General features: G+C 32.0%; 4 protein-coding genes across 4 annotated transcripts; 1 reads left to right on the forward strand and 3 right to left on the reverse strand.

Annotated features, from left to right (window-relative positions):
- The first annotated feature begins 3344 nt into the window (after positions 1 to 3344).
- Positions 3345 to 5749, forward strand: LOC133680171 (esterase-like). Its single transcript, XM_062102989.1, has 5 exons — positions 3345 to 3798; positions 4346 to 4555; positions 4649 to 4815; positions 4980 to 5244; positions 5402 to 5749. Exons 1-5 carry the CDS (start codon positions 3546 to 3548, stop codon positions 5680 to 5682), a joined length of 1176 nt encoding a protein of 391 aa, XP_061958973.1. The 5' UTR covers positions 3345 to 3545; the 3' UTR covers positions 5683 to 5749.
- Positions 5750 to 6237: 488 nt separating this feature from the next.
- LOC133680181 (uncharacterized) lies at positions 6238 to 8477 on the reverse strand. The gene has a single exon (XM_062102996.1). It carries the CDS (start codon positions 7580 to 7582, stop codon positions 6455 to 6457), a length of 1128 nt encoding a protein of 375 aa, XP_061958980.1. The 5' UTR covers positions 7583 to 8477; the 3' UTR covers positions 6238 to 6454.
- Positions 8478 to 8582: 105 nt separating this feature from the next.
- LOC133680192 (ycf3-interacting protein 1, chloroplastic) lies at positions 8583 to 12727 on the reverse strand. The gene is made up of 6 exons (XM_062103006.1): positions 12263 to 12727; positions 12114 to 12158; positions 11848 to 11961; positions 11038 to 11118; positions 9300 to 9464; positions 8583 to 8767 (listed from the first exon to the last, which is right to left on the reverse strand). The coding sequence occupies exons 1-6, from the start codon at positions 12590 to 12592 to the stop codon at positions 8678 to 8680; spliced, it is 825 nt and encodes a 274-aa protein (XP_061958990.1). The 5' UTR covers positions 12593 to 12727; the 3' UTR covers positions 8583 to 8677.
- An 8299-nt stretch (positions 12728 to 21026) lies between these two features.
- On the reverse strand, positions 21027 to 22330 carry LOC133683331 (probable purine permease 4). Its single transcript, XM_062106769.1, has one exon. It carries the CDS (start codon positions 22181 to 22183, stop codon positions 21095 to 21097), a length of 1089 nt encoding a protein of 362 aa, XP_061962753.1. The 5' UTR covers positions 22184 to 22330; the 3' UTR covers positions 21027 to 21094.
- Positions 22331 to 25271: the final 2941 nt, after the last annotated feature.

The raw sequence follows: 25271 nt of genomic DNA on the forward strand, positions 1-25271 counted from the left end.
CATTTACTTAATGTCGTGCTTCTGAAGATCATTTGCTTAAGATGTCACGCTTTTAAAGCCTAACATTAATTAAAATTTAAACGCATCTCTAATAGAAAAACACAAATTATACGACCTCTTTCTCTCTCTAAAACCAAACATCACCCCTCACAATCTATCTAAAAAACCTCTACAAAATCTTTTTATTTTGTCCTTGAAACAACCAAAAGGCAAACTCATCCTAGTCTTTAAGTATCATTGGACGTGTTGATTGTGGTTTTTGTAGGTTTTTTTAAGCGGGATAAAATTTTAGGTATAATTCTTGTATAGGAGAAAAACTATGATTTTATTGTGGATTTTGCAGGTTTCGTTAAAATTATAAAATTTTTAACTTTCTAAGAATCATAAAGTAAATTAAATTTCAGAATAACAAAAACTATGATTTTATAAATTTTTTTACTCTCAACACACCAAAATTCTCCAAAAGTAAACAGTAGCCAAAATGATCAGATTATTTTCTTCGTTTCTCAAAACGGTTTACTAACTAATGTTGCAATTGAGATAAAATGATAATTGATGTCATGGCTCACAACCATAATGTTTAGTTAAATATCACGTTTTTGAACTGTGACATCCCAAATGAATAAAGAAAAGGGTTTTGAGAGCCTTCATTGGATATCCGGATTAACTAATGCAAGAGGTTTTGTTTTTTAAAAAATATAGTTTTCCTTAATTATTTTTAATTCTTTCTATTTAGTTTACGAGATTAAATATTATACTTAATAATTTTGTTTTTCCTAGTTTGTGTATAAGTTCTATTACTTTTCCTTTATTTTCAGATTTCCTAATTTGTGTAGGTTAATTTTTGAGTTTATTTAAAGTTTTTTAAATCTCTTAGATATACAAATTACTTAAAGAGAAAATATGGAGTAACAAAATTTTGAATTAAAATTTTTTATGTGGTGATCTTATCCCATAGAATTTTGTGTTGCATGTATTTGCTGTCTTTTTTATATTGTTTTCGCCCGCGTCAACTGCTTTCCAATGTAGCGGGTTGTGACGATAGAGCTATGATGACCAATTCTTCATCTTTTTATTTCTTTTTTCTTCTCTCTCCTCCACTTGATTTCCACACTAGCTTTATTTTCTTTTCCCCTTTTTTGTTTTCTTAATTTAATTTTTAGTCCCTTTTATTTCAATCTTTTGAAAAATAAAGATTCTGAACAAATTTTTAAAAAATTAAGCTACAATTTAATAGTGAGAATTTTTTTTTTAACTCCGTGAGAACCTTACATTGAATCTATCTAAACAAATTAATATTAAAAAAAAGAAACGCGAAATGATCAAATTAAGATATATATATGGAAAAAAAAAGCACCATTTGAATCCACAATGCAATTATGTGCGAGTGTCACGTAATTGAAACAATAAATTGCTTAGCTCTTTTTATTTTCTTGTTTGATTTTTTTTTTTCCGGTTTATGAAAAGAATACGGATTCAGTAACATCGGACACGAGAATCCATCACAACTAATTACATAAACGAGAGACGGTGACGTAACATTGTTATTTTCATTATATCACGTGAGGGATGGAGTGTCCATGTCAGACGGGCGTGGAACTGGAGGATGGTTTTAAATAGCAGTCATGGTTACGGTTGCCGTGTAGTTCAATACCTTAAACGATGTATTTAATATATTAAGGTTGCTATGTATATATATTAATTATTCATGCATATAATATATTAAAAACTCACCAAAAAGATCTTTTTGAAGCGTGACGTCGGCGACACCGATTATAGTCATGACTTTGATTTCTAGTTTATTTATTTATTTATTTACATGAGAGAAGAGTGTGTTGATATTGTAAACATGTTTTCTTGTCTTGTCAAGATTTTAATTGGAAATTAAAATTTTGATGGGAATGTTTAATGAAATGAGAAAATTATTTCAGATTAAGCAACAAAATTAAAAAAACATATGCACATAATAATATTTAATTTCATGACATGGGATGCATATTCAAATTTTCTTTTATTTAACTACACGGAATTAAATATGATTTTCATCACAAATATAATAATTTAGATTTTGTAGAAAACATTTAATTGCTAGTATAATTGTTTTTTACCAGTGTGTTTTTTTTTTTAAAAAATATGTCTCTTTAGCTATGTTGTTTATTAGATATAAATTGTAAGCAACTAAAATCAATATAAAAAAAATCTAACTTTTTGAAATAAGTCTAAAAATGTATTTCTTTAATCAAATCATGTTTCCCTATGTGGGATTTTTGTTGCCAAAATATTTTTTTTTCATAATTTATGTTTTTTTTTAAGTTTATAATAATCTTAAAAGCAACTTTTAATTAAAGAAATAATGAATTGATAATTTTAAAGAGCATATATTTAAAAAACATTAAAATCTAATATTGAGAAAATTATATAAAAAAACTTTAAAAATAGTTATTTCATATATTTATAAATTTATGCATATCATGTTCATATATACTTACTAAGAAATAAATTGTTGATATCACATGAAGGATGCTAATATTATTTAAAAAGAATGACATAATTAGATAATTATTTAAAGATAAATATAAATTATTTTATTTAAAAATAATTAAAAAAAAAACACACACACTTCATGTACCAATATAACCGTGATCCCGCCAACAAAACACATTTTATTTGACTTAAAAACACAAAATCAAAACAAGCAGAAAATTTTTTTGAAGTCGAATCTCTATATATATATATTTTTGTATGCATAAAGAAAAAAAAATACTTCCATTAAGTTCCACTCTTAAAGATGAATATACGAATACCAAATCAAAGTTATTGATGGCCAGAATTTGACCATCCAAAAGTTTTTTATCTCGACCAAAATTTTCATAACTTTCTCTCTTCTCTTTCAAGTTATAAGGATTGAAATGAAAAACAAATAAACTCCGGAACCTAAACAAACACTCAAAACCATAAGGGATCAAACTTAAAAAAATAAAATTGAGGGATTAAAATGTAGATTTACACGCCTTGCATCGTTATTGTGTTGTGCTTGAGAGAAATAAAAATCATAATGTTCTGCTGGCTCTGGGCCGGGCCTACGATCTCTAACAAGAACCCTCAAAATTGGCTATCAGGCTTTAAAGCCCTTTGGGTTAGGGCCTCAGGGTCCTTTTCTAGTAAACAGCGACGCAGCCCAGGCCTCTGCCTAGTAAATATGAAATACTTTCAATCTTCAAGTGGCTTCCGGCCCAACGCTCGTCAAGATCTAACTACTGTCTAGCCTCGCACTCAGAGCCCACGATTATGTCTCTTATTAATTATTCGACGTCTCTTTTTTCAAGGTTTTGCTAATGGTAGAAACCACATCATATAAAATGTTCTTGTGGAAGCATCAAACAATAGCAAAAACATCGTCATCGATTTCGTCATGGAGGGTTTTTATTTTTTTATTTTGTGGCGTTTGTCGGAGGCCTGGTCTGACCTGAGAGCCAAAAGCATTACCTTTTGCGATTTGGACCTAACTTTGCTTCACGTACAGAGAGCTAATTTTCACTTCCAGCATGGAATTTATTCCTCGAACTACAATCTATCTTATAACTCTTCTCTCCTTTTCCATGCCTTTTGCAACTTCCGCCACCATCTTTGATTTCGAAAACTGTGAGTTCCCAGCAATCTTTAACTTTGGTGACTCCAACTCCGATACCGGTGGATTGGCAGCTTCTTTCACCCCCCCTAACTTTCCCAATGGAGAGACATACTTTCACATGCCAGCAGGGAGATACTGTGATGGAAGGCTTATTATAGATTTTATTTGTAAGTCTTTCTTTTTTAACTTCGGAAAATCCAAAGTATAGATTCATAGTTTCAAGGTGAGCATGTTAAAAAATTAAATGTTAAGTATGTTTTATGAAAGAAATATACCAATACAAGTTAATTTGCAGCTTTAGTTGTGTAGCGGTCACTGATTTTGGAATCTTGAGATTATAATTCATGAATTTTCTTTCAATTGCGTTCTTTTATCAATTTTTTTTAATAGTTTAAGCCTAATATACATGTTTTATCCATAAAAATGGTGTCGATTTGAAGAAAATTTGTCAGAAAAAATAATGAACACTACTAACATTTTTTTTTTCTAGTATGCATAGTTATGTGCTGAAATGACATCAGTTTGAAGAAAAATTGATGAATATTAACAAAATGCTTGATTGAGAATATTTTGAAATATTTCAGATTGAATTTGATAAAATTCATAAATCTGGAACTCAATTGAAAATGAGTGGATAGGTTTAGGAGTAGATTGAGAGGTTTTCCCAGTTATTATTTTTATTTAAATAGCTTGAAAAAACCGTGTTTTTTTTAGCAAACAGTCTTGATCTTCCGTATCTGAGTGCATATTTGAATTCTCTGGGGACGAACTTCACTCATGGAGCAAACTTTGCCACTTCATCATCCACCATTACCTTACCAACTAGTATTATGCCAAATGGTGAATACAGTCCTTTCTACCTTGGAGTACAGTATGAGCAATTCTTGCAATTCAAAGCCAGGTCACAGTTGATCAGGGAAGGAGGTATCCCTTATAACATAGTTTATTGGTTTCGTGTTTTCAAGATGATGCTCGATTAACTAATTAACCTTAAATTGGCACAATTTGGTTCTGTAGGAGGAATTTTTGCCAGGTTGATGCCCCGTGAAGAATATTTTGAAAAAGCTTTATACACATTTGATATTGGTCAAAATGATCTCGGGGCTGGATTTTTTAGTATGTCTGTTGAGGAAGTGAATGCATCTGTCCCTGATATGATTAATGCATTTTCAACAAATGTTGAGGTATGCAACTCGATTCCGCTCCTTTTTCCTCCTCTAGACATTGAATGCGAGAACAATTTCAGTGTAAATATTTATACATAGCATGTATATGGTTCACCCCTCTGAGTCTCTTAGAATTTCAGTAGCTAAAAAGAGTGGAGTCTTGTTGATGTATGTGGATGCAGAAAATATACCATTTGGGAGCTAGATCATTCTGGATTCATAACACCGGACCAATTGGTTGTCTCGGCTACATTTTAGTTGGATTTCCCACAGCAGAGAAAGATGTTGCAGGTTGCGCTAAGCCTTACAATGAAGTAGCTCAATACTTTAATCACAAGTTGAAGGAAAGTGTTTTTCAACTCAGGAGAGATTTTCCAACAGCTTTATTCACATACGTAGATGTTTATTCTCTGAAGTATGCTTTGTTCAGCGAGCCGAAAACATATGGTATTTAAACCTTATACTGCACTTAAATCGCGTTGAGAATTACTTTCATCGATCACCGTAGCAGGATACGATCATTTTCTCTTATTCATTCAACATATTATATTTGTGACTTTTGGTCTTCCAGATGTATTTGATGTGGTTTCTTTGCAAACTGCAGGATTTGAGCTTCCACTTGTAGCATGCTGTGGCTATGGCAACCTGTATAACTATAGCAGCGGTGCTGTATGTGGAGCAACCATTGCAATAAACGGTACCCAAAAAACAGTGGGTTCATGTGATACCCCCTCGGTACGGGTAGTTTGGGATGGGGAGCACTACACTGAAGCTGCAAACAAATTTATTTTTGATCAAATTTCTACAGGAGTATTTTCTGATCCACCTGTTCCTTTGAAAATGGCATGTCATAGGACTGCAGACCTAGAGATACTAATTAACTAGATATCATATGTATCAATATCATCGAATACCCAAATGTTGAAGAATTTAGCAATGCTGATTAACTAAAGCAACTAGACACAAGCATGACAGGTTGCACGACACCAAACTCCCTGATCTGAGGAAAACAGGAAACTATTAATGTGTTAACAGGGTAAAGTTACTACAAATTTTAGGAATATAATCAACCATGAACTCATCATTATGGCCAGTATTAGACTAGGCTGGTCAAGTGACTGAAAGTGACCTTTTCTGCTCTTGTAATTCTGAAAGATAATGCCTAAATGAATTTTGAACAGATGTATTGTTAAATATAGCTTGAACAGTTTTTTTTTTAATCTTTCTGTTCTTATCTTTGGTGTCGGGCAAGGTTATGGCATTTTAGAGGAATAGGAGCAACGAAACATGGCAGTTCACTTTCTTATAGCAACTCGATCTCTCATGGTAATTGAACGGATTTTCAATCTTCCCAAGTGCAAAATCTCACCCATCGATAGATGCTGAAAATTTGCATGGTGGTTCATTGGTCACTAGAATTAATTTGACAGCAACCTCATGAAGACCATTCTATCAACCCAATACATGAAACAGATGAAGAAAAAGAAATGGCAAAATTCTCGTACAATTATATTGTTCAACCCTCTCTCGCTTATCCCCAGAATATGGCTGGAAAATGAAGGATGCATCAGACTCGGTAAAATTTGTCATCCAAAACTGCACAATTGCAACAAACAGAAGAACACGATGCTAGAAGAAAAGGAAGTTAGCAGAAATTTCATGCACCCTGTGCTTCTAAGAAAGCATTGAAGTCCTCCCTAGCCTTTTGCAAGCGAGGTGTAATGCAAGAAGCTGGCGAGGTAGGGTGCGATGTGGAAGATGATGTTGAAAACCGAACATGGCGAAAAGATTCATGGGATTTCCTGGGCGCTGCTCTTGTTGAACAACTTTTGAGAACTCCTTTTCGATCCTTGTCGAAGATGAAGGCGGCAGCAACCGGTGAAGTTGCATCATTGGAACTAGTTTGGATCAACTCCATTGGCAAATCAAAGTAAAGATTCATGGAGTCATCTTCATGGTCATTTATGATGGCCGATGAAGCCCATGAACCACATTCAAATTTTTCCAGAGAAACTGTCCTGGATATTACATTTCCCAAATCTACTTTTACTTCTTCCTTTTTTGGTCTCACTGGTTTTCCCTTTGCGAAGCCTGGGAGGTACAAGCATAGCACACCGCATTTAAATCCATCATCAATGGAATCCATCTTTTCACCAGTTATGAGATCTTCTTTGCTAGCCTCAGTTTTGAAATGTCCATGAGGTCTGTTATTGGATTTGCAAGCATTTGGTCTGGTGAACCAAAGATCAAGTTCATCAGCCGGTGCAGCTGTCCTTCCTTCTGCACAAGACTTGCTCCTTCGCAAGTGAATTTCTTGTTGAGCAGCGAGGGGAGCATGTGCTGAAGAATGTCGACTGGCCATTTTATCAATTTGGCGGGGAGATGCTTGGCTTTCGTTTTTCCATTTCTTCTTCAACATGGTGAAGCTGATCGAAGGAGATGAGCAGGCAGAGCTGGGGAGGCTGCAGGTTATAAGCTGGGATTTTGAAGGCAGTACAGGTGGTAGCAGGTCTGGAGGTGGAGTAGTTGAAACTAGCGGCAGCATGAAATTGAAGCTAGATTCTCTCCTTGATGATTCTCTCAACGATATTGGATCCACTGAAATCTGCTTTTCCTTTTGCATACTCTCCTTTCTGACCAACTTTTTAGATTCTTCAATAGCCAATTTTAACTCATGGAAATGTTCAGCAGTACTCATACAGAAGTCCAGATCATCAGAGATTTCAAGTGTTTCGCGAGTTCCATTATTTGAAGTGGTAAGGACAATATCTGAAGCTGGGACCATGGTGTTTAAGGGCACAAACTAGCTTTGAGAATAAAATGAGAGATTAAACTACTTATAAGAACAAGAGGAGGAATATGGCAAAGTGAGGACGTGGGCAGCATGTCATAAGTGTCAATGAGTAGTGATTTCCATGTTTTTCCCTACTCGCCCGTATAAAAAATGGCATAGTTATATAATATTGCAAGTTCTTTGTCATCTATCAATGTATCATCTGCTAGCTTCAGAATAATTTAGTTTATATTATATTCTTATGAGAGCTGACTTCCCTGCAATAATTATGGTCTAATAAGAGTAGCACTAATCGACACTAGCTAGAATCTAGTTTGTCCCCAGCATGACTCGAAAATAAGTGCCCCCCAAGCACCAGAGAAACCACTGTTTGATGTGCTTGCATCAACAAATAAAATCACATAACAAGCATGCAAGACATACGATGAGGCTTAAGCCAATAAGCAATACTAAAAGACTTCATGTTTTTTGGGCATCAAAAACTAAAAAGTATCGCATGGCCAACCATAAAAGATCACCAACAAGGACATGACACCAACTCTTTAATTTCAGCCTGGAAGTTGCAAGAAATTGTTGTAATATATTTTTCATTTTCTTCATTCACAAAACACAACAAAGGAAGATCATTAGGGAGTTGCAAAGAGGCATTCATCAGAAACTTTTTATCATACTAGCTCAAGCAAGGTCAATTAATTAAAATATATTGTAATTGCATAATCATGTGGTATTCACATTGTTTGAATGCATATGATACATTTTAAGTTAAAAGGTAGGACAAAAATCTCTACTGGAGAGAATTATAAAATAAGATTAATACTACTGCAATACCAATGATGATTGGAAAACCTGTGACCAAGTATAGCGCTCATTATAAAATGTAATATATTTTTCATTTTCTTCATTCACAAAACACAACAAAGGAAGATCATTAGGGAGTTGCAAAGAGGCATTCATCAGAAACTTTTTATCATACTAGCTCAAGCAAGGTCAATTAATTAAAATATATTGTAATTGCATAATCATGTGGTATTCACATTGTTTGAATGCATATGATACATTTTAAGTTAAAAGGTAGGACAAAAATCTCTACTGGAGAGAATTATAAAATAAGATTAATACTACTGCAATACCAATGATGATTGGAAAACCTGTGACCAAGTATAGCGCTCCATAACCCTGCAAAAGAGTTACAACCTCAAATTAGACAAGTCAATTTTCAATTTTCAATTTTCAATTTTCAATAGCTGATTGTTTTATCCTGCCCTCACAAAGACACCACTACAACCAGCATGCAGATTAAATGAACGAGGCAGATAGTACATGGTTTGTGTTTTTCAACAAATATTGTAGTCATGTTAAAGATTGCACAGAATATCAATCAGCAATTAAAACAAAAAGTATTACTATTTAAATCATATTATTTCTTTTCTGCTTTCCATGTATGAGGTTAGAAAATCAATAAGCCTTTATAAGAAACCAAAACATATTTAACAGTGCCTTTCAACTGTGAGAGAGTCAGTATTTTCCACAACAAATGTTTCATGAGTATAAAATTTTAAGAGCTAGTTGTATCCATGTTTGCAGGAGTATTGGCACCACATGGACAGCAAGCTCGTGAGAAGCAGCCAGACTACTGTTTTTAGAAAAACACACAAACAGACCACCCTTAAATGAAATACACATTAAACTAAACAGAAAGTGAACAAACCACAACTGGGGGTACGTCAGTTTCATCATTCATATCAGCATCCTCAATTTCAGCAGCTGAGTCCCAATCAATTTTCAGTCTCCTTGCAGCCTCTTTAGGATTTATGCCAGTGTCAGTGGCTTTTGCATAAAGGGATTTGCTTGGCTTTGTCTTGGTTGCTTCAACCTATTCAAGGAACACGTCATTGTATAAACAAATATTCAGCAAGGCCACAAATAAGGTGGAGGTGGTAATCACTAAATACAAGTTAAGGGAGGATCTATTAAAATGATTTTGCCGTGAAAAAATGCAGACCCCTTATACAAGTTAAGGAACACGTCATTGTATAAACAAGGATTGAGGAAAAGGAAAATGACAATTAATTTCATGGCTGATTTGATACACAAATGATTCAGGTGTTTAGAACTGCAACCATTCACAGAATTTTGGCTTAAAACAGAATAGTAAAGTAAAAAAAGGGACCCATGTAGCAAACTTGGAACTCTGACAATTAATTTGAGTTGAATTCAGTGGAGTTGCATGCTTATGGATATATTTCTTTTCAATTCTGGGTTGAACTCTAGGTTAAATTGGCTAATTTTAATAAGTTGACTTATTCATGCAAGGTGAAAATTATCCCAGTTAGCGGGATAAAGTTTCCTTTACAATGTGTCAAAATTATGTGGTCAAGACTATGCCTATTAGTCCTTGATAGATTATGATTTGAATATCAAGGGATCATGTTATTGCATACTTAGTTTCAACTACCTAGTCTTGAACCTTACAAAGTAGATTTGTTTTCTAGCTACTTTTACACACAGAATTAAGTAAATATGAGGTTCATTACTCGTAACCTGCAGCATGCTCTTATCAGAGGTGACGTGACTTTGTTGCACAGGACTGTCAACATGGAAGTGATATAACTCAACTCACTTAAACTAGAACACGGCATACTGATGTAGTAGGGTTGCGGCTCCGCTTCAATCTATTCATAGTTTTCAATGCTATGTGCCTTTTGCTGATCATTCAAAGAAAATATTTGCTTTAATAACTCTTTATATCCAACTTAGACAACCTTGCATAGTGATTCTTTCACCCTTCTCTGACTTCTGTCTATTCTGGCAAATTGAACACAGAAAACCCTAATCTTTTCTCCTTATGTTGCATTGCACATCACTTCTTGCATACCTCAACACAGTGAATGCTTGAAAAACACGATCACCTCCTCGTTGAGAATGATCCCACCTTCACCAAACCTGCTCCTTTTGTTTCTTGTCTCATACCTTGCTCACAACAGCCTATCTCATTTATCACTTCCCAGCTCGTTCTGAATTCCAACTCCCATTCGAATGTCTTTGGGTGCATCGCCGAACTATCTTAGTCTTTTAAGTAATTGGTTTTTTATGCTTTCCTTTTATGTGACCATACATGGAATAAATGCTTGAACTGCAGTCACAAACTTGCATTCTCTGGGCTAATCTCTCACCCAAAGTGCTTAAAAATGTTTTGCTTTAAGCACAGAAAATATCACATTATCTCGGAAATCATATCGCAAAGGGACAGGATCATAGCTAATGTTCATCCTAGCCTATGTTTACATCTAACCTTCACCTAAAGAAGGGAATTATCTATAAGTAAATTTACAAGTACAGATGATTTCTGAAAATTTAAATATTGATGAAAATCAGGAGACCAGAAGAAGTCAAAACCATAGCACCCCTATTATCAACAATGAGCATAGACTAAACCACAAGTTTACCTCCAAATTAGGCCAATTTATCATCTCCTCAGCTAGCATTTGAAGTGCCTCCCGATTTTTTGGGATTTTGCCTTCATTCACCTAGTAAATAAAGGATCAAATATTAGAAAGAATGAAATAATATTGTTCACACCTTATGAATATAAAGAGAATGTTTTCAAATTCTCTACTGGGGCAGGTGAGCTAACTTTCTTGAAGTGCAAATGCTTGAAGCAGCAACTATCATTATGGATTTTGGAGAAATTTGACATTGCAAAGTTTCAGCACTTAAAAGATCAGGGATGGATATCTGTCAAAAAAACTCCCATCTGCTACTAACTAAGTTGAGAAGATTGGAGATACTTGATCAACTCATTGAAACGTTATGTTATAGGTGGTCAGATGATTAATTTCAATTCCAGCTTATTTATCCTCTTCTATACCAAATTAGCAACTAAGTATCTGCAAAACACGGTGTTCTTGGATGTCTTTGCTTATGTGTAAGGGAATGCAGATTTTAAAACCAAATCTATGCACATCAGTTCATGGGAGAAAACTTAACTTATCACCCTCTACTTTCCCAATACTTAACACACTGTCTCATTCTTTAGTTACGGTAATGCATTACACTAGCCAGAAAAATAACTTCCTTCAAATCTCCAGCTAGCCTTGGCAAAAATTGACTAATAGTAACCTCAGTGCTGTCAAATATATAGCACAATTGAATCTCAATGGGGTATTAGGTCCAAGCACATTTTAATTCTAAAGTTAACTTCACAAGAAATGAATAAGCAGCAGCGGTGATTATTAGTTATAAAGGGAGGGATTTACTTGTTCTAGAGCTTCAGCCAAGTCATCTCTGGTTGGGGTATCAGCATCATCAATACCAAGCAGTCTCCTTCTCTCAACTTCTCTTGGGTCCTCAATCATTACTGTCAACTTAACCTAAAATATTTGGATGAGTAATTGAGATCAAAGTGAATTTAATAATAAAGAAACACAAATATTGAGCTAATTTGTAGTACAATATTCAGCTGCAAGAACAGTGAACATGAAATGAAATGAAGTGAATTGAATAACAAAGAAATAAAAAATACCTCACTAAATATCATGTCTCTGTTTTTCCTTAGAAGCTCCAACACCTAGTCAAAAGACACAGATATAATCAATTAATAAGAAACATGGTATTCTTTAAAATTTAAAAGAAACGAGAAAGAGAAAATGGTGAGGGGAAATGAAAAGCGACCCTTTTGATATCTTGAACATATTGGAGGTCTTGAGGGCTAGGGGGTAGTGCTTCTTCTTCCTCTTCTTCCTCTTCCTGGTCTTCTTCTTGATCTTGGACACTCAATTCTATGTCTTCTTTACCAACCAACAAATTACCAGTCTTTCTCCTTCTCAAAGCATTATGGTAGAGAAAAATACTAGCCAGTCTTGTTGTCAGTCGCTCATTCAAAGAAGGTGTGTATTGGTGGGATTGAAAGAAGAGTGAATGGGAATGTGAAGAAGAAGAAGAAGAAGATAATGAGCGTGTAAGGGGCATTTGGTAAAGTTGCAAAGCCATTGTTAACATCATCTTTCGTCACCCTCCTGCCTTCTATATCTATGTGAAAAACTAGTAGTAGTTACTGATATGAAGTAGTTGATGATAGGTTTATGCGTGTCAGTTTTGAGCATTTCAGAATCTTGGAGTTCCATGTTAAAGAAGATGGAGATGATGTTATGATAATCCCTTGGTTGGTTGACAGTAAAGGCCCAAATGTCACTCCATATGGATTGGGCTTTTGTGCTTTTGCAAGTCATCCCGATTCACGTCCGAATTAGTAACACATAGAGCAAGCAACTTATTAAAAAAAATATTAAATTTAAATTAAATAAACATGATTTAGAGTAAGCCAATATCATTATCCTACATTGTGTTGTTGGTTAAATCAATATTTTTTTTAATATAAAAAATATATATAGGTATTGTTGAAAAAAATATTTATTAATTTTTTTTTTAAACCGTATAGGAATTGATCCAATATGATCTGGTTAACATGACAAGTTTAAAAGTAACTCGGATAACCAATAAAAATATAGTTTAACTCAAAATAAATATTCAAAATGATATTTTTTTTATAAATATTGAGATGAATCAAACCAAACAAAAACAAATCACAAAATCTAATTAATTAATCCAACAATGAATAATGAAATTGAGAAAAAAAAAGTCAATTAGAAAAATAAAAAAAAATAAGTTGGTTGAATTCCCATCAAACTCGCAGTCTAGATCACGAGGCTGTAATAACATCATAAAAAGTAAATTGAAAAATAATTATGAAGTTCAATCCCCAATAAATTTAATGTTTGAGGATGAAATTGAAAAAAAAATATAGATTAAAAAAAACTAAAAGGTCAATTAAAAAAATGAAAAAAAATTGAATCCATCGAATTCCCATCAAACTCACAGTAGATCATGAGATTATAATAATTTTATAAAAAATAAATTGAAAAATAATTATGAAATTCAATCTCCAATAAATCTAATATTTAAGAGTGAAATTAAAATATATATATATAGATTTTAAAAAACTATTACAATAAATAATATTTTATTTTAGTGAATAAAGTAAAATCTCCTTCTCTTTTAATTTTTTTGTTAATAAAAATTATAACAAATTACTTCTTTATTATTTAAAATTTCTCATTAAATCTAATTATGAAATCTAGAATATAATCGTTATATTTAATAAAAAAAACATAAAAAAATCTCAATCACATCATCCAAGTTAAATAATAAAACTTTTTATTTTTTGAATTATACTTCAAAACATTTTAATGTATGAATGGTAAAATACATTTGAAACAACTATCATAATCATGATTTATGATGATGTTTAATGTCAAAAGTATGAAGTATACCAAAAACATTATTTTGATGTGGTTTTTTTAATTTTTAATCTCAAAATCATTTTGTTAAAGCACTTTTGACATATACAAGTATAAAAAAAATATTATTTGATTTTCAAAACAAGTAAAAATGACCTTCAAATTTTTCTTTACAACATAGAACTTTTCTTTTGTATAGACGGCTGCTATGGATTCAAATTTTTTTAAATATAAAACAAAAATTAGGTCTTAATTTTTTTTTTAACATCGTTATAAAATTTTATTATAAAAATATTTTTGTATGTTAATATATTTTTTATTTATTTTAGCCAAAACAATTTTTTTATTGAAAAAATTAGATTCATTTGCAAGAACATCGTTATAAAATTATATTCTTCACTACACTAGATAATTGATTGTATTAAATGACATTACACCCTACCAAACAAATATTGTGTTGAAGATTTTTTTAATGATTCCATTTCTAAGTTCATTGGGATAATCATTGCTCTATCAAATCAAAAATATTAGGTAATTACCATCGTACCAATACTCCTTCAATCCTCATAGAAAGAAACTGATGAAAATTGATTCTTATCAAATCAAGGAGCCTATTCCCAATTAAAACAACTGCAAGACCAGATTAATATAATTAATGGCTTAGCTTTATTGATGAATTAATCCCCATAGCACAAGAATAATCAAATATATAGTCCTTTGATCAATGTTGACTATCCTTAATTAATATTTATTTTGTTCCAAGATTACCTTCTATCCCAATTAAAAATAAAAAATGAAGAATATGATTTTGGCCTCCAATTTTTTTTTGTTTTTATTTTTTATCCTTTTAATTTGAAAGTTTTATATTTTGATCCAAAATTTTATATTACTCATATTGTATTCTCTAAGTTTGAGAGAGTCACTGAAAAAAAAACAAATGAAAAAGAAAGGAATCACTCGTCCAAACAAGAAAAGCTAATTAAAGTATATGTCAATATATATTTTACTTTGTTTTTATATATATTTCGTGATTACTGGTTTAATACATCTATATATATGATGTTTATTTTAACAAACATTCCATTAATTTTGTTATATGCTTAGCATCATGATGCTTATTAATTAGTTAAATCTTGATCAGCACATCGAATTAAACTAAACATTAATTAGCATTTTTTTCCCCAACACTCAATTATCCTTTAAAGTATGGCAAGAAAGCCTCGACGTATGGGATATATACTTTAACATTTACCATCACCTTAATATATACAGTTAAATGTGGTGGGAAAATGGAAAAGAAATAGCATACAACTTTTCTTCTTTTATGTCTCCAAACCTAGACGTTCCCCTGGACACCTGTTATTTGAATGATTCGAATCAGCACATCAGGTGTGCCAAAACATACTATTCGTGAATAATTTCCATGCTGCTATCTCACTAAAGCTCTTGTCAATGCAACTCCCAAATTCCTGCTTTTCTGAAAAAGAAAATAATAAAGCAAAAGTCTAACACGAAGAAAGAAGAGCATGGCCAGAATATCTGAAAAGGGATTCGTCGCGGGCGCAGCTTATTTGACAAGCTGCAACCACATACATACTCATAAAGGAACAGCTGAAATCTGGCTAGCCAGGACGATTTGGATCCACCAGCAGTGTTATAATGTACGTAGCGCTGCAGATGCCATCTTTCTTTTAGCTTTGTTCATACATATCGTGTACACATGCCATGCGCTTTATACAAGCTCAGCTCAACTCTTTTGAGGTCCTCATAGGACAAAGGGAAAAAAAAGTTTGAGAGATAGGTATCGATTTTGGATTTCGGCCACAGTATCCATTCAGATTTAGATTCTCTCCGATCAGCTAGTTGTTCCGGAGAATCAATTTTGTATAGTAAATTTAAACCCCAGAAGTACTCTATAAGGTTATCTAGCAGCACTATATATCGGTGGCCATGAGCTAGGTTTGAAGAGTTTCAAGATTCTTTGGATCGAGAGCCCGCGGATTGAGATGCAAGTATTTTTATTGACGAGTTAAAAAATCTTGAAACTCTCAAAAATCTCACATATATATCGGGACATCACACCACCGGTAAAATAAATTAGTAATGCAATTCCATTTTAAAACCAGGAAATCACATTCCTCAGAACGTGTGGATGTGAATATATTTTCTCTACTTAAATTAACATCCTTAATTTTCATAGAGCCAGAAGAAAACTTAATCTTAGAAAGTGGATGGACATTCTAATTAAATGAATTGAAGGCTCGTTTTGTATCAAAATGTTGAATTGATTTGAAAAACTAAAATAATTTTAGATAGCCCTTTTGATTATTATTTTGGAACAAGAGAGATGCATTAGGATAGAGGGGTTAGATAAGAAATGTTCTCATGTATTTTTTTTTCAAAAATATAAAAATTCACTTTAAAATTATTACAAAAATAAATTTAGTTTGTATCTTTGTCCATGAGCTCAATTCCTAAATGATTCAAAAAAAATAATTAAAATAAAAAAAAATACGAGGCCATTTGGGTTGACCCATCAAACTTAGGTAACCCTATAAAAAAGAAGACGAAGAAAACCATGAAACCTATTCTACAAAAAAAAAAAAAATCAATGTCTAGTAATGAGATAAAAAAAATATAAAATGATGTGAACCTGTAATCCAAGTTATTTGACTGGAAACACCAAACTTGAAAAAACCACCTAGCCTAATTTTTAATAAATCAAATATCAAATGATAAAATTAAAAAAACAAAATCAATCACAAAAAAAAATTATTCAAAAGAAAAAATAACAACTAAAAAAATAAGAATAAAAACTAAATTTAAAAAATAATTCGTCCACCAAAACCAAACACGCACTACATGTTGAGTAAGAGAATTCCGTGAGGGATCGAATGATATGGTAGGAGCAAATTCTTAACCTTCATGTGACGGCGCATACACCGCCGTAGCACTACGGCTTCTTTCACACGCCTAACATTTTTTTAATTACTATTAAGGACTAATTTACCCCTGAAACAACTTATTAAAACAAAAAAAAACTCAATTTAAAATATGAAAATGCTCTCGAGAGCTTAATTAAATCTTGAAACTAAGGTTATTTTAGTAAAATCACTACGCTAAAAAATGAGAAATCTAAAAAAGAAACCTTGGAGACTAATTATCTAATTTTTTTGCACTAAATTATTATGTTTTATGTTATTAGATTATTTTGATATGCTAATATAAAAAATTAATTTAAATATATATATATATATATATATATATATATTAACATATTTTTATACAAAAAAAAATTTAAAAAAACAACCTCTACAATAATATCTGACATCTAAATGAGGTAAGAGTCCCAACGAAGGAATATGGCTTGAATTCGGCATACTGAATGAGTGACTGAAATCTAACCCATAATTGAGGAATTTCATGTGGACTATTCCATGAATATTATATTAGATCGTCACGCACCAAATTAACATGGAGTTAATTAAAAAAATTCCCCATGTCTAAGTAATTAATTATCAATGCTCCAAATCATAACCTAGCTAGTAGCTAGTATTCAATGCTCATTCAATAATAACTTAAAATTGTATTAAAAATTGGTATATGATCATGATTAAACGAATGTTCATTCATAGATTTTTCTTTAATTGAAGTCTCAAACGAATGTATCAAATTGAGTTAGTACGTAGATAATGTAACCGTAAGCAAAAAAAAAGTACTTACTTAGGACTATAAATAAACGATAAATAATTGAACCGTATACTTACTTTTCACTGGCAAAATCATACTAGCCATGTCACTAGCTCGATTATGCATTTAAAACAAGCCCTCAATATATAATAAGATAATTAATAGTTTTAGATGGGGATGTTGGAGCTGCTGCATGCACCTTGAGTGGATTCCCAAATTAAATATCGTTTGTGAATTTTGATTTATTTATTTATTATTATTTTGGGGTGGGGGGGGGGGGGATTCATTAGAATATGCGATCCAGCAGGATCTAATTATTAACTTTTTAATAATCAAAATGGACAAGTTTACTCTGGTTGACCTTTTGATTATTATTGGCTCATTGTACTTTAGCTTGGTCGTCTTTAAAAAGTTGGTGAAATGACTGTCGTTTTGCTACCCTCCAATTTTCCTTTTTGCTACAATTAATTTTATATATATCTGTGTTTGATATCAGCATAATCATTCTCTAACGAAAGAAGAAGTCTGCTTCCTGAAAATATATTAAAATAGAACAAAACAAGAGTTGTATTTGTCTCGTGGGATAAGGTAAAGATAGGCATATCACGTCTTCATAGCCTTTTTTCAATAAAATAAATAAATAAAGGAAGAGGCATCACGCACGCCATAATTGAAGACGCTGTACTGCAATTCAGCCAAAACATTTATTTTTCTTGAAGTTGCCAGGTCATTACTCGATCTCCTTGCAAAGAGAGAGATAATTTATATAACTCTCTACCGAAATCCTTGCTGCTGTCATTAACCTCTTCTTCTTCTTCCTGGAAAAACCCTACCGACGATGTCAAAATGATTGCATCAATGAAATTGCATGCTTTTGTCCCGGGGCAAATAAATCAGCATATATAGCTTTTTATCGTCATCAAACAGCTAATTTAAGAGAGACTCTAAGAATGATTAATTTTGAGCCTTTAATTGTGTTTTAAGGGCATTACCTCTGTTAATTTTAAAGAGTTAGTTCAGCAGATAAGGAGATTTATTTATTTCTTTGATATTTTGAGTTCAAATGATCTAATTAGAGATAATACTTCAAAAAAATCTTAAGATTTTATAAATGAATCGGATCGAAGGTCTTTTTTCAAAATCATCCGGGAAAAACTTAGGCTTTACTAAAAAAAGACCTTTATATTCAGGTTAAAACTATATATAAGTTATGACTTGATATTTGATTTGGATAGAAATTAATATTATTGATGAGTGAAAACTGGTATAGTTGATACATCCATCGAGATCGAGAGAGAAGAAGAGGGAGTAGCAGCCAGGAAGACGTGACATTTTTCACAATTCCCCACCGATCTTAGCAGAAAAATATCGGCTTGACTTTGTTTATTATTACAAAGTAAGCTGTGAGATATTTCTCTAGCAGTACCAATCAAAACTTAAACGAGATGTTATATTTGGAACGATGCTGATGCCTCTCTTTATATATATATATAATCTTAATTAGGACACATACCTCTCATGGGTTCATATCATCTCTTTATGTGAAGAGAAGTTGTTCCATTCATCACGAAGCAATGATTAAAGAAAGTTGCATTTCAGTAGGATTTGATTACACTACAAGTAAGGGAATATCTCAACCATTTTCTGCTAAAGATGGAAAAACAATTTGCCAATATCTCTAGTTCTTTAAAATGTGGGTGACCCACCACCTGCACTGAAAACAGTTGCAAGAGAGCAATTGACAAGAAAAGTAGCCTATCAAGAACTTGATTTTACTTAAAGAAGATAATAGCTTGGGAGACAAGATAATCATATATCATATTAATGCTCATCTACATGATCACTAGTCTTAGGTATAGCTAGGGCATGTGGATTGGAAGAGCTTTCTAATCAGTGCAGAACAAACCAAAAATAAAAAAGGCCAGAAAGGAAAATCCACTCTTGTAGCCGACAATTTCTATGCTTTTGTTTTATTTATAATTTCCTCTGAAGTTGATTTTCGTTTCATTACTATAACCGGGGGAAATGCTAACTCTCCTGGCTTTTGTTTTTTCTCAGGTGTAAGCGAGTAGATTTGTTAAGCAATGATGTCGATCTTTGGATGTTTCTCGCTAGTGGAAAACACACGAGTGCCCATTACTGCAACGAGCAATCCCTCATTTTAATGTATTGCAAATAACCTATATATATATATATATATATATATCTTCATCAACAGAGAATTGAACAAGATTTATGACAAGTTCCAATAAAAGTTAGAGGCGTTTAATTTCCACAATTGCAGTTAAATATATCGTGGTTTAAAATATATTATATATAATCAGTACTGTTAGGATGTAAATGCCGCTTAACATATATATAATAGAGAGAATTATGGATTGTCATTGCAAGATATGTTTATAGTAGCACTTTCATTAGTAGAATTTGAAAGAAAAAGCCACCGAAAACCAATATTCATCTATATAATATATATCATGATTATAGTGTTTTACTTGTTCAATCCCTGGGTTTTACCTGATTGAAGCTAACTAAATATTGAAAAAATAATGCAACGGGAAGAGCCGTTAAATGTTGCATATTTCAGGTTTTATAATTGCTTTCTCATATCTAAAATCCTATTATAGCGAAGAAGAAGAATAAATGAAAGGGAGAGGTTTCGTCGCCTCATCCTCCACAAATCCACCACTCTTCTGCAGTTTTGCTCGGGGCCGGGCAGATCCATTACAGACCGACTACTGTGACAATATCAAAACATCTTTCGAAGAATTAACGTATAGAATACAACATTAATTAAACCATTATTTAAAGTGATAGTTATGGTCGGAAGCAATGAGTCACACCTTTAAGAGCATGCACGTACATGAACCGTATTCATATCTATCCCACTGAAAGGCTTACTAGCTACTTGTTCTTTACTCTCGCCTGAAGTAAACAAGTAAATTAGCGTTCATAAGAAAATAACATTACAGAACACTATATTTGCATAAATAAATAAAAAGAACTAGAATTTCAGTCTTTTAGTCAATAATCCAAGAATCAGTTGGTCTCCCTACAAGAATGGCCATTTAACAAGGACTTCCAATTCTTGTCTATTATATCTTTTTTCCTAATGGTCTTTTCATAAAAGAGCTACCACTTTTTCTCTGTTTTTCTTTTTTTATGATTTTAAAGAAGGCATGGTGTGATATTCAAGCAAAATTACTTGAATTTGAAGCTATATACAGGAAGAGTCTTGTCAGGGAAGAAGAAGAAAAACTCTAGAATTAAAAGAGAGAGAAAAAAAGGAAGGAATTCGGTGGATAATAAATAAAATCCACCATATGATATAATCCTCGCGCTAATTTAATTGTAACTGGCTATTAATTAACAAAAAGGATCAACATGGTAATTATTATAATGGGGTCGATAATACCAATATTGGACAATGAAATGGAATCAAACTCATCATCTTGTCTCCAATCCCTCGAATTATCTTTTCATTAATCACACATAAGATACTACTAATTATTATTTTTCTCTAAACATTGTTGGCTGATACAACGTTATGAGCCATCTCCATCCCATGATTTTTATTCTCCTTCTCCTTTTCTTCTCTCATTTTAAGATACATACCATAAACATAAGAACAAAAACCCCACCCACAAAGCACAGTGGATACTACCTTGACACCACCAAACTCATCTCCATAGACCAGCACCCCTCCTAACACGTTCATGGCCAAAAGGGCAGTCATGCAAATCCCTCCTGTTAGTGATGATGTTAAGAAAACCATTCCTGCTGTGCCCATGAAGCATAGCTGCCATGTAACCACGTTAGCGAACACCGTCACCCAGTAAATCTTTGGTCCTTTATCAAATTTGACTTGGCTCTCTCTCTTCATCTCTGAAAAACCACCGTCTGATGCCATCCCCGCAGTGGCCAGAGCTGTGGCAGCAATCTCCATCACTAACTGCATTTCCATCACCATCTCATAACAGTAGATCCATTTGTATATCTTTTCCATGACTGGTAAATATAAAGCAAATAACAAGCCAGCTCCTATGGTTGAAAAGAAACCAACGAAGTATTTTGCACGGGTTAGTCCTTGAGGTTTATCATGGCTTGAACCTAAAGCCAAAAGGACTGAACTTAGGGTCAAAAGGACTACACAGTTGAGATTTTGAAAGGTGATCTTTTGTTTTACTATGATAACCGAGAGAATAAGGTTGAATACAAGTTGAGAAGACAAAAGTAGAGATGAGGTTGATACTGGGAGATAAGAATTGCCCCATGAAAAGAGAAGGTTATTCACGCCTAACATAAGACCTATTAAGATTGATAAGATTAATATCCTTGGAGTGAAGTGACTAAAGGGACGTCTATCAGTGCATTTGAGGACATAAAAAGGGAGGTAAATGGGGAAGATAAGAAGAGGGAAACCAGCAGATTGTACCCATGTAGATACCCATCTGCTTGAACCGTGATGGTTGAAATAAAACTTTGAGAGTAAGCTCGAAGAGAGTGAGCCCGCAAAGAGGAACAGGTAGTTGATCACCAAAAGAAACATGTATCTCTTGTTCGTCTTGGCCTTTTGGTCTTCTTGCACTCTAACTGAATTGTTGCTCATGATCACTAGTGATTGTGAAGATGAGAAATCTTTGTGTAGCTTTTGCTGTTCTTGAATTGTTTCGGTATTGTTCTCGATGTTCTTGGTGGTGGTGTTGTTTAGAGCACTTGGAGAGTGGGGATGGGATTTGGGAGAATTTGGAGATGAAGCTTGCCTTGTACCGAGATATATATCCTTTAAAAAGGAGTTGAAATTAAGGAGACGCATAGTCTCTCTTGATAAGGAGATGGACGACTTTTGACTCCTAGCGTCTTATACAAGTAGTAGTGTTAAACAGTACTAGTATTTAAAAATATATATTTAAATCTGATTTATTAAATAAATAATTCAAATACACTTAATAATTTGTAGTACTTTTGAATCATATCACTAGGGATCAAAGTAAGTTAAAAAATGAACCTAAATCGCAACTTTAAATTGGATTCTATGTAAATCGTGGGGTCTGTGGATTTTTTGGGCCATATACGTGAAGTTTCCGGTGAACAACTTCAAGAGAAGAATCCAAGGATAATTAGTAATAACCTTCTAATATAATTAATCTGAATATGCATTTCTTCTCTGCCTTCTATTGTTTTTTTTGTTTAATTAGAGTGCATTTACTCTATTAATCATGAATATAATATCTAGAGCCATGGGAATTCTTTGGTGGAAGTTCATCTATCCTACTGGTGTTTAATTGACTTTATCCGAACAAATTATCAAATTATCTTATCTTATCTTATAAGTGGAGTCATTCTCATGTCGATAACTTTTTTTTAATTAATATTTTTTATGAATATTGTTATCTTTTATGGTTATCAATATATACAAAATTTTAAAAAAATTTACGTGCTAAGATATTGCTCTATTATTGCGAGCAAATTTAAGTTAGACAGTCAATATGATCTTATCTAGACCTTAAATATATGTTAATGTATATAGACTCATTCTAGACATAACCCTAGAAATGAGCCAAGATCTAAAGTTATCTCTACCTTCCCCTCGAGTTCAACACTTATATTTTAAAAGTAAAAATTAAGCTTTATATCTAGATTTGGATTCCAAAATACTTTTTTAAAATTAGTATTTTTTTACCAATAATGCATATACTAGTTTTGGCAATTTTTAGCAAGAAAATAATTTTTATTTTTATTATTAGAAATAATAACAACGCAACTTACTCTAGATGTTTTGAGATAATTTTTATTTTTATTTTTATTTTAATTCAGCATAACTAATTATTTAAATAACTTTGGAAATCATTTGGGGGTTTTCTAGTTATCATGAGCTAAGTGGCGACTACCTTTTCAATTCTATCCCTATCAATCATAAAATAAATCGAGTTTGTTGAGATGTTCCGGTGAAAATAATAAAAGGTAGAAAGGTAATATATGAAAAATCACAGGAAAGGGCTGGGGCATACCTAGTAATATAAAATTATTTTTTTATATTTAGATTTTTTTCTTAAAAAAAAGTAGAAAACATGTTTGTTTATTAAAAACATAGAAAAAACCATATTTATAATAGTCATATTCTATGTACATGATAATTTAATTATAAAAGGTATTAAGAAAAAGTTATATTTGTTAACTTAAAAAATAATTAATAATTATATTAATCATCATTTGAGGTTTTTTATTTGAAAATAATCAAAGACTTGTAGAGAAAACCAGTTAAAAAAAATCTTCAAAACTTGATATAATTTTTTTTTAAAAAAAAACAGGATAGAAAAATATTATGTCTGAACAAGAAAATTCAGTTTTCTGATCTCCGATTTTTCAAAAGAATAAATTATTATTTTATTTCAAATAGTCTCTGGAGTTTTTGTTCCGAGTGTAAATCTTGACAAGTGGCTTAGGAAGCATTTGGTAATCAGAAAAGGAATGCACAGATGAAGAGAGAGGTTCTGCTTCGAAACGGCTAGCCTGGACTGCTCCTTGGTTTTTTATTGCCAGATATCAACCACCGTATGAGCATGCAACGATGTGGTGTGCTGGCAATGTTCGAACAAGAAAAATAATTTAGTTTTGTTTATGAATATATTTATTTATTTTTTAATATTTATTTTTAATACAAAACCATCACGACAATAAAAAAAAATAAAAAAATTAATTTAAATAAAAACAAGTTAAAATTTTTAGTAACGAACGGCAGCCACATTCCATGCAAGCTATAGGCGTGATGATTGATGAAACTATTACAGTGTTTAGTGGACGCTCCACTAAACGACAATATGACTTGTCATAATACGCAGAAGAGAGATTAAGCTTCGTTGGTTGTCTAAAACGACAATGGCGGTTCTAGTTTTATTTTTTATTGATTAACTATTTTGGAGATTCATCAACTCTTCGTTTTGTATTTAAAAAATATCCTTTAATATATTTTGTTACTTTCCTATTATATACTAGGGTTCTTCTCTAGTTTTTTTTTTCTATTTCAAAATATCAGTTTTCCTATTTTACTTTATTTATTTCTAAACTATTAGGGTTTTTTTAGTTTTTTCCATGTAAAAGGTTGTAATATTTTGCTGGAAAATTAAAATATAGATGAATAAAATAAAGTATTTTGAAAGTCTTCTCATAATTATGGTATTTTTTGTCTTTAAACTTTTAACTTGTGACAGATTTTATTATTCTTCGTTTTTATTTGCGTTACGATTTATAATTAATAGCTACATGTTTACTGTGTGCTACTAGAAAACAGGTTATAAAAGATTACAAAATAAAACATGCTCATATAAAAAAAGGGGCCAAGAAGTTATTATGTTTCTTGTTGTTCAGGATTTTGACTTGTAATAAACTCTGGTAATTTTTATTTTTGTCTATGTAAAAAATGAGTTGAGATGAATACGGGCTATAGATGTGCCCACGGACAGAAAGCAAAAAAAAAATTTAAGTATAAATTGTAATAAATAAATTAAACTATTTTAAATTTTAATTAAATCAAGATCATGACTTAATTTCTGACAAACATTTGATTTAAGTTAAAAGTTATGTCAACGTAAACATGCTTATAACTTTTCATTTAGTGAAAAAAAAAGATTCAAATCAATTTATAAAAAATATATTAAATATTAATAAAAACTAAAAAAGGGGTTGATTTACTGTTC

Source organism: Populus nigra, chromosome 1 (genome assembly GCF_951802175.1).
Source record: "Populus nigra chromosome 1, ddPopNigr1.1, whole genome shotgun sequence".
NCBI lineage: Eukaryota > Viridiplantae > Streptophyta > Magnoliopsida > Malpighiales > Salicaceae > Populus > Populus nigra.

Coding starts and splice junctions, on each gene's coding strand:
- LOC133680181 (XM_062102996.1), bottom strand. CDS start 7,582: ATGGTCCCAGCTTCAGATATTGTCCTTACCACTTCAAATAATGGAACT.
- LOC133680171 (XM_062102989.1), top strand. CDS start 3,546: ATGGAATTTATTCCTCGAACTACAATCTATCTTATAACTCTTCTCTCC. Junction 3,799..4,345: donor GCTTATTATAGATTTTATTT/GTAAGTCTTTCT, acceptor TGTTTTTTTTAG/CAAACAGTCTTGATCTTCCG. Junction 4,816..4,979: donor CATTTTCAACAAATGTTGAG/GTATGCAACTCG, acceptor ATGTGGATGCAG/AAAATATACCATTTGGGAGC.
- LOC133683331 (XM_062106769.1), bottom strand. CDS start 22,183: ATGAGCAACAATTCAGTTAGAGTGCAAGAAGACCAAAAGGCCAAGACG.
- LOC133680192 (XM_062103006.1), bottom strand. CDS start 12,592: ATGATGTTAACAATGGCTTTGCAACTTTACCAAATGCCCCTTACACGC. Junction 11,962..12,113: donor GAGACATGATATTTAGTGAG/GTATTTTTTATT, acceptor CAAATATTTTAG/GTTAAGTTGACAGTAATGAT. Junction 11,119..11,847: donor TGGCTGAAGCTCTAGAACAA/GTAAATCCCTCC, acceptor TTTATTTACTAG/GTGAATGAAGGCAAAATCCC.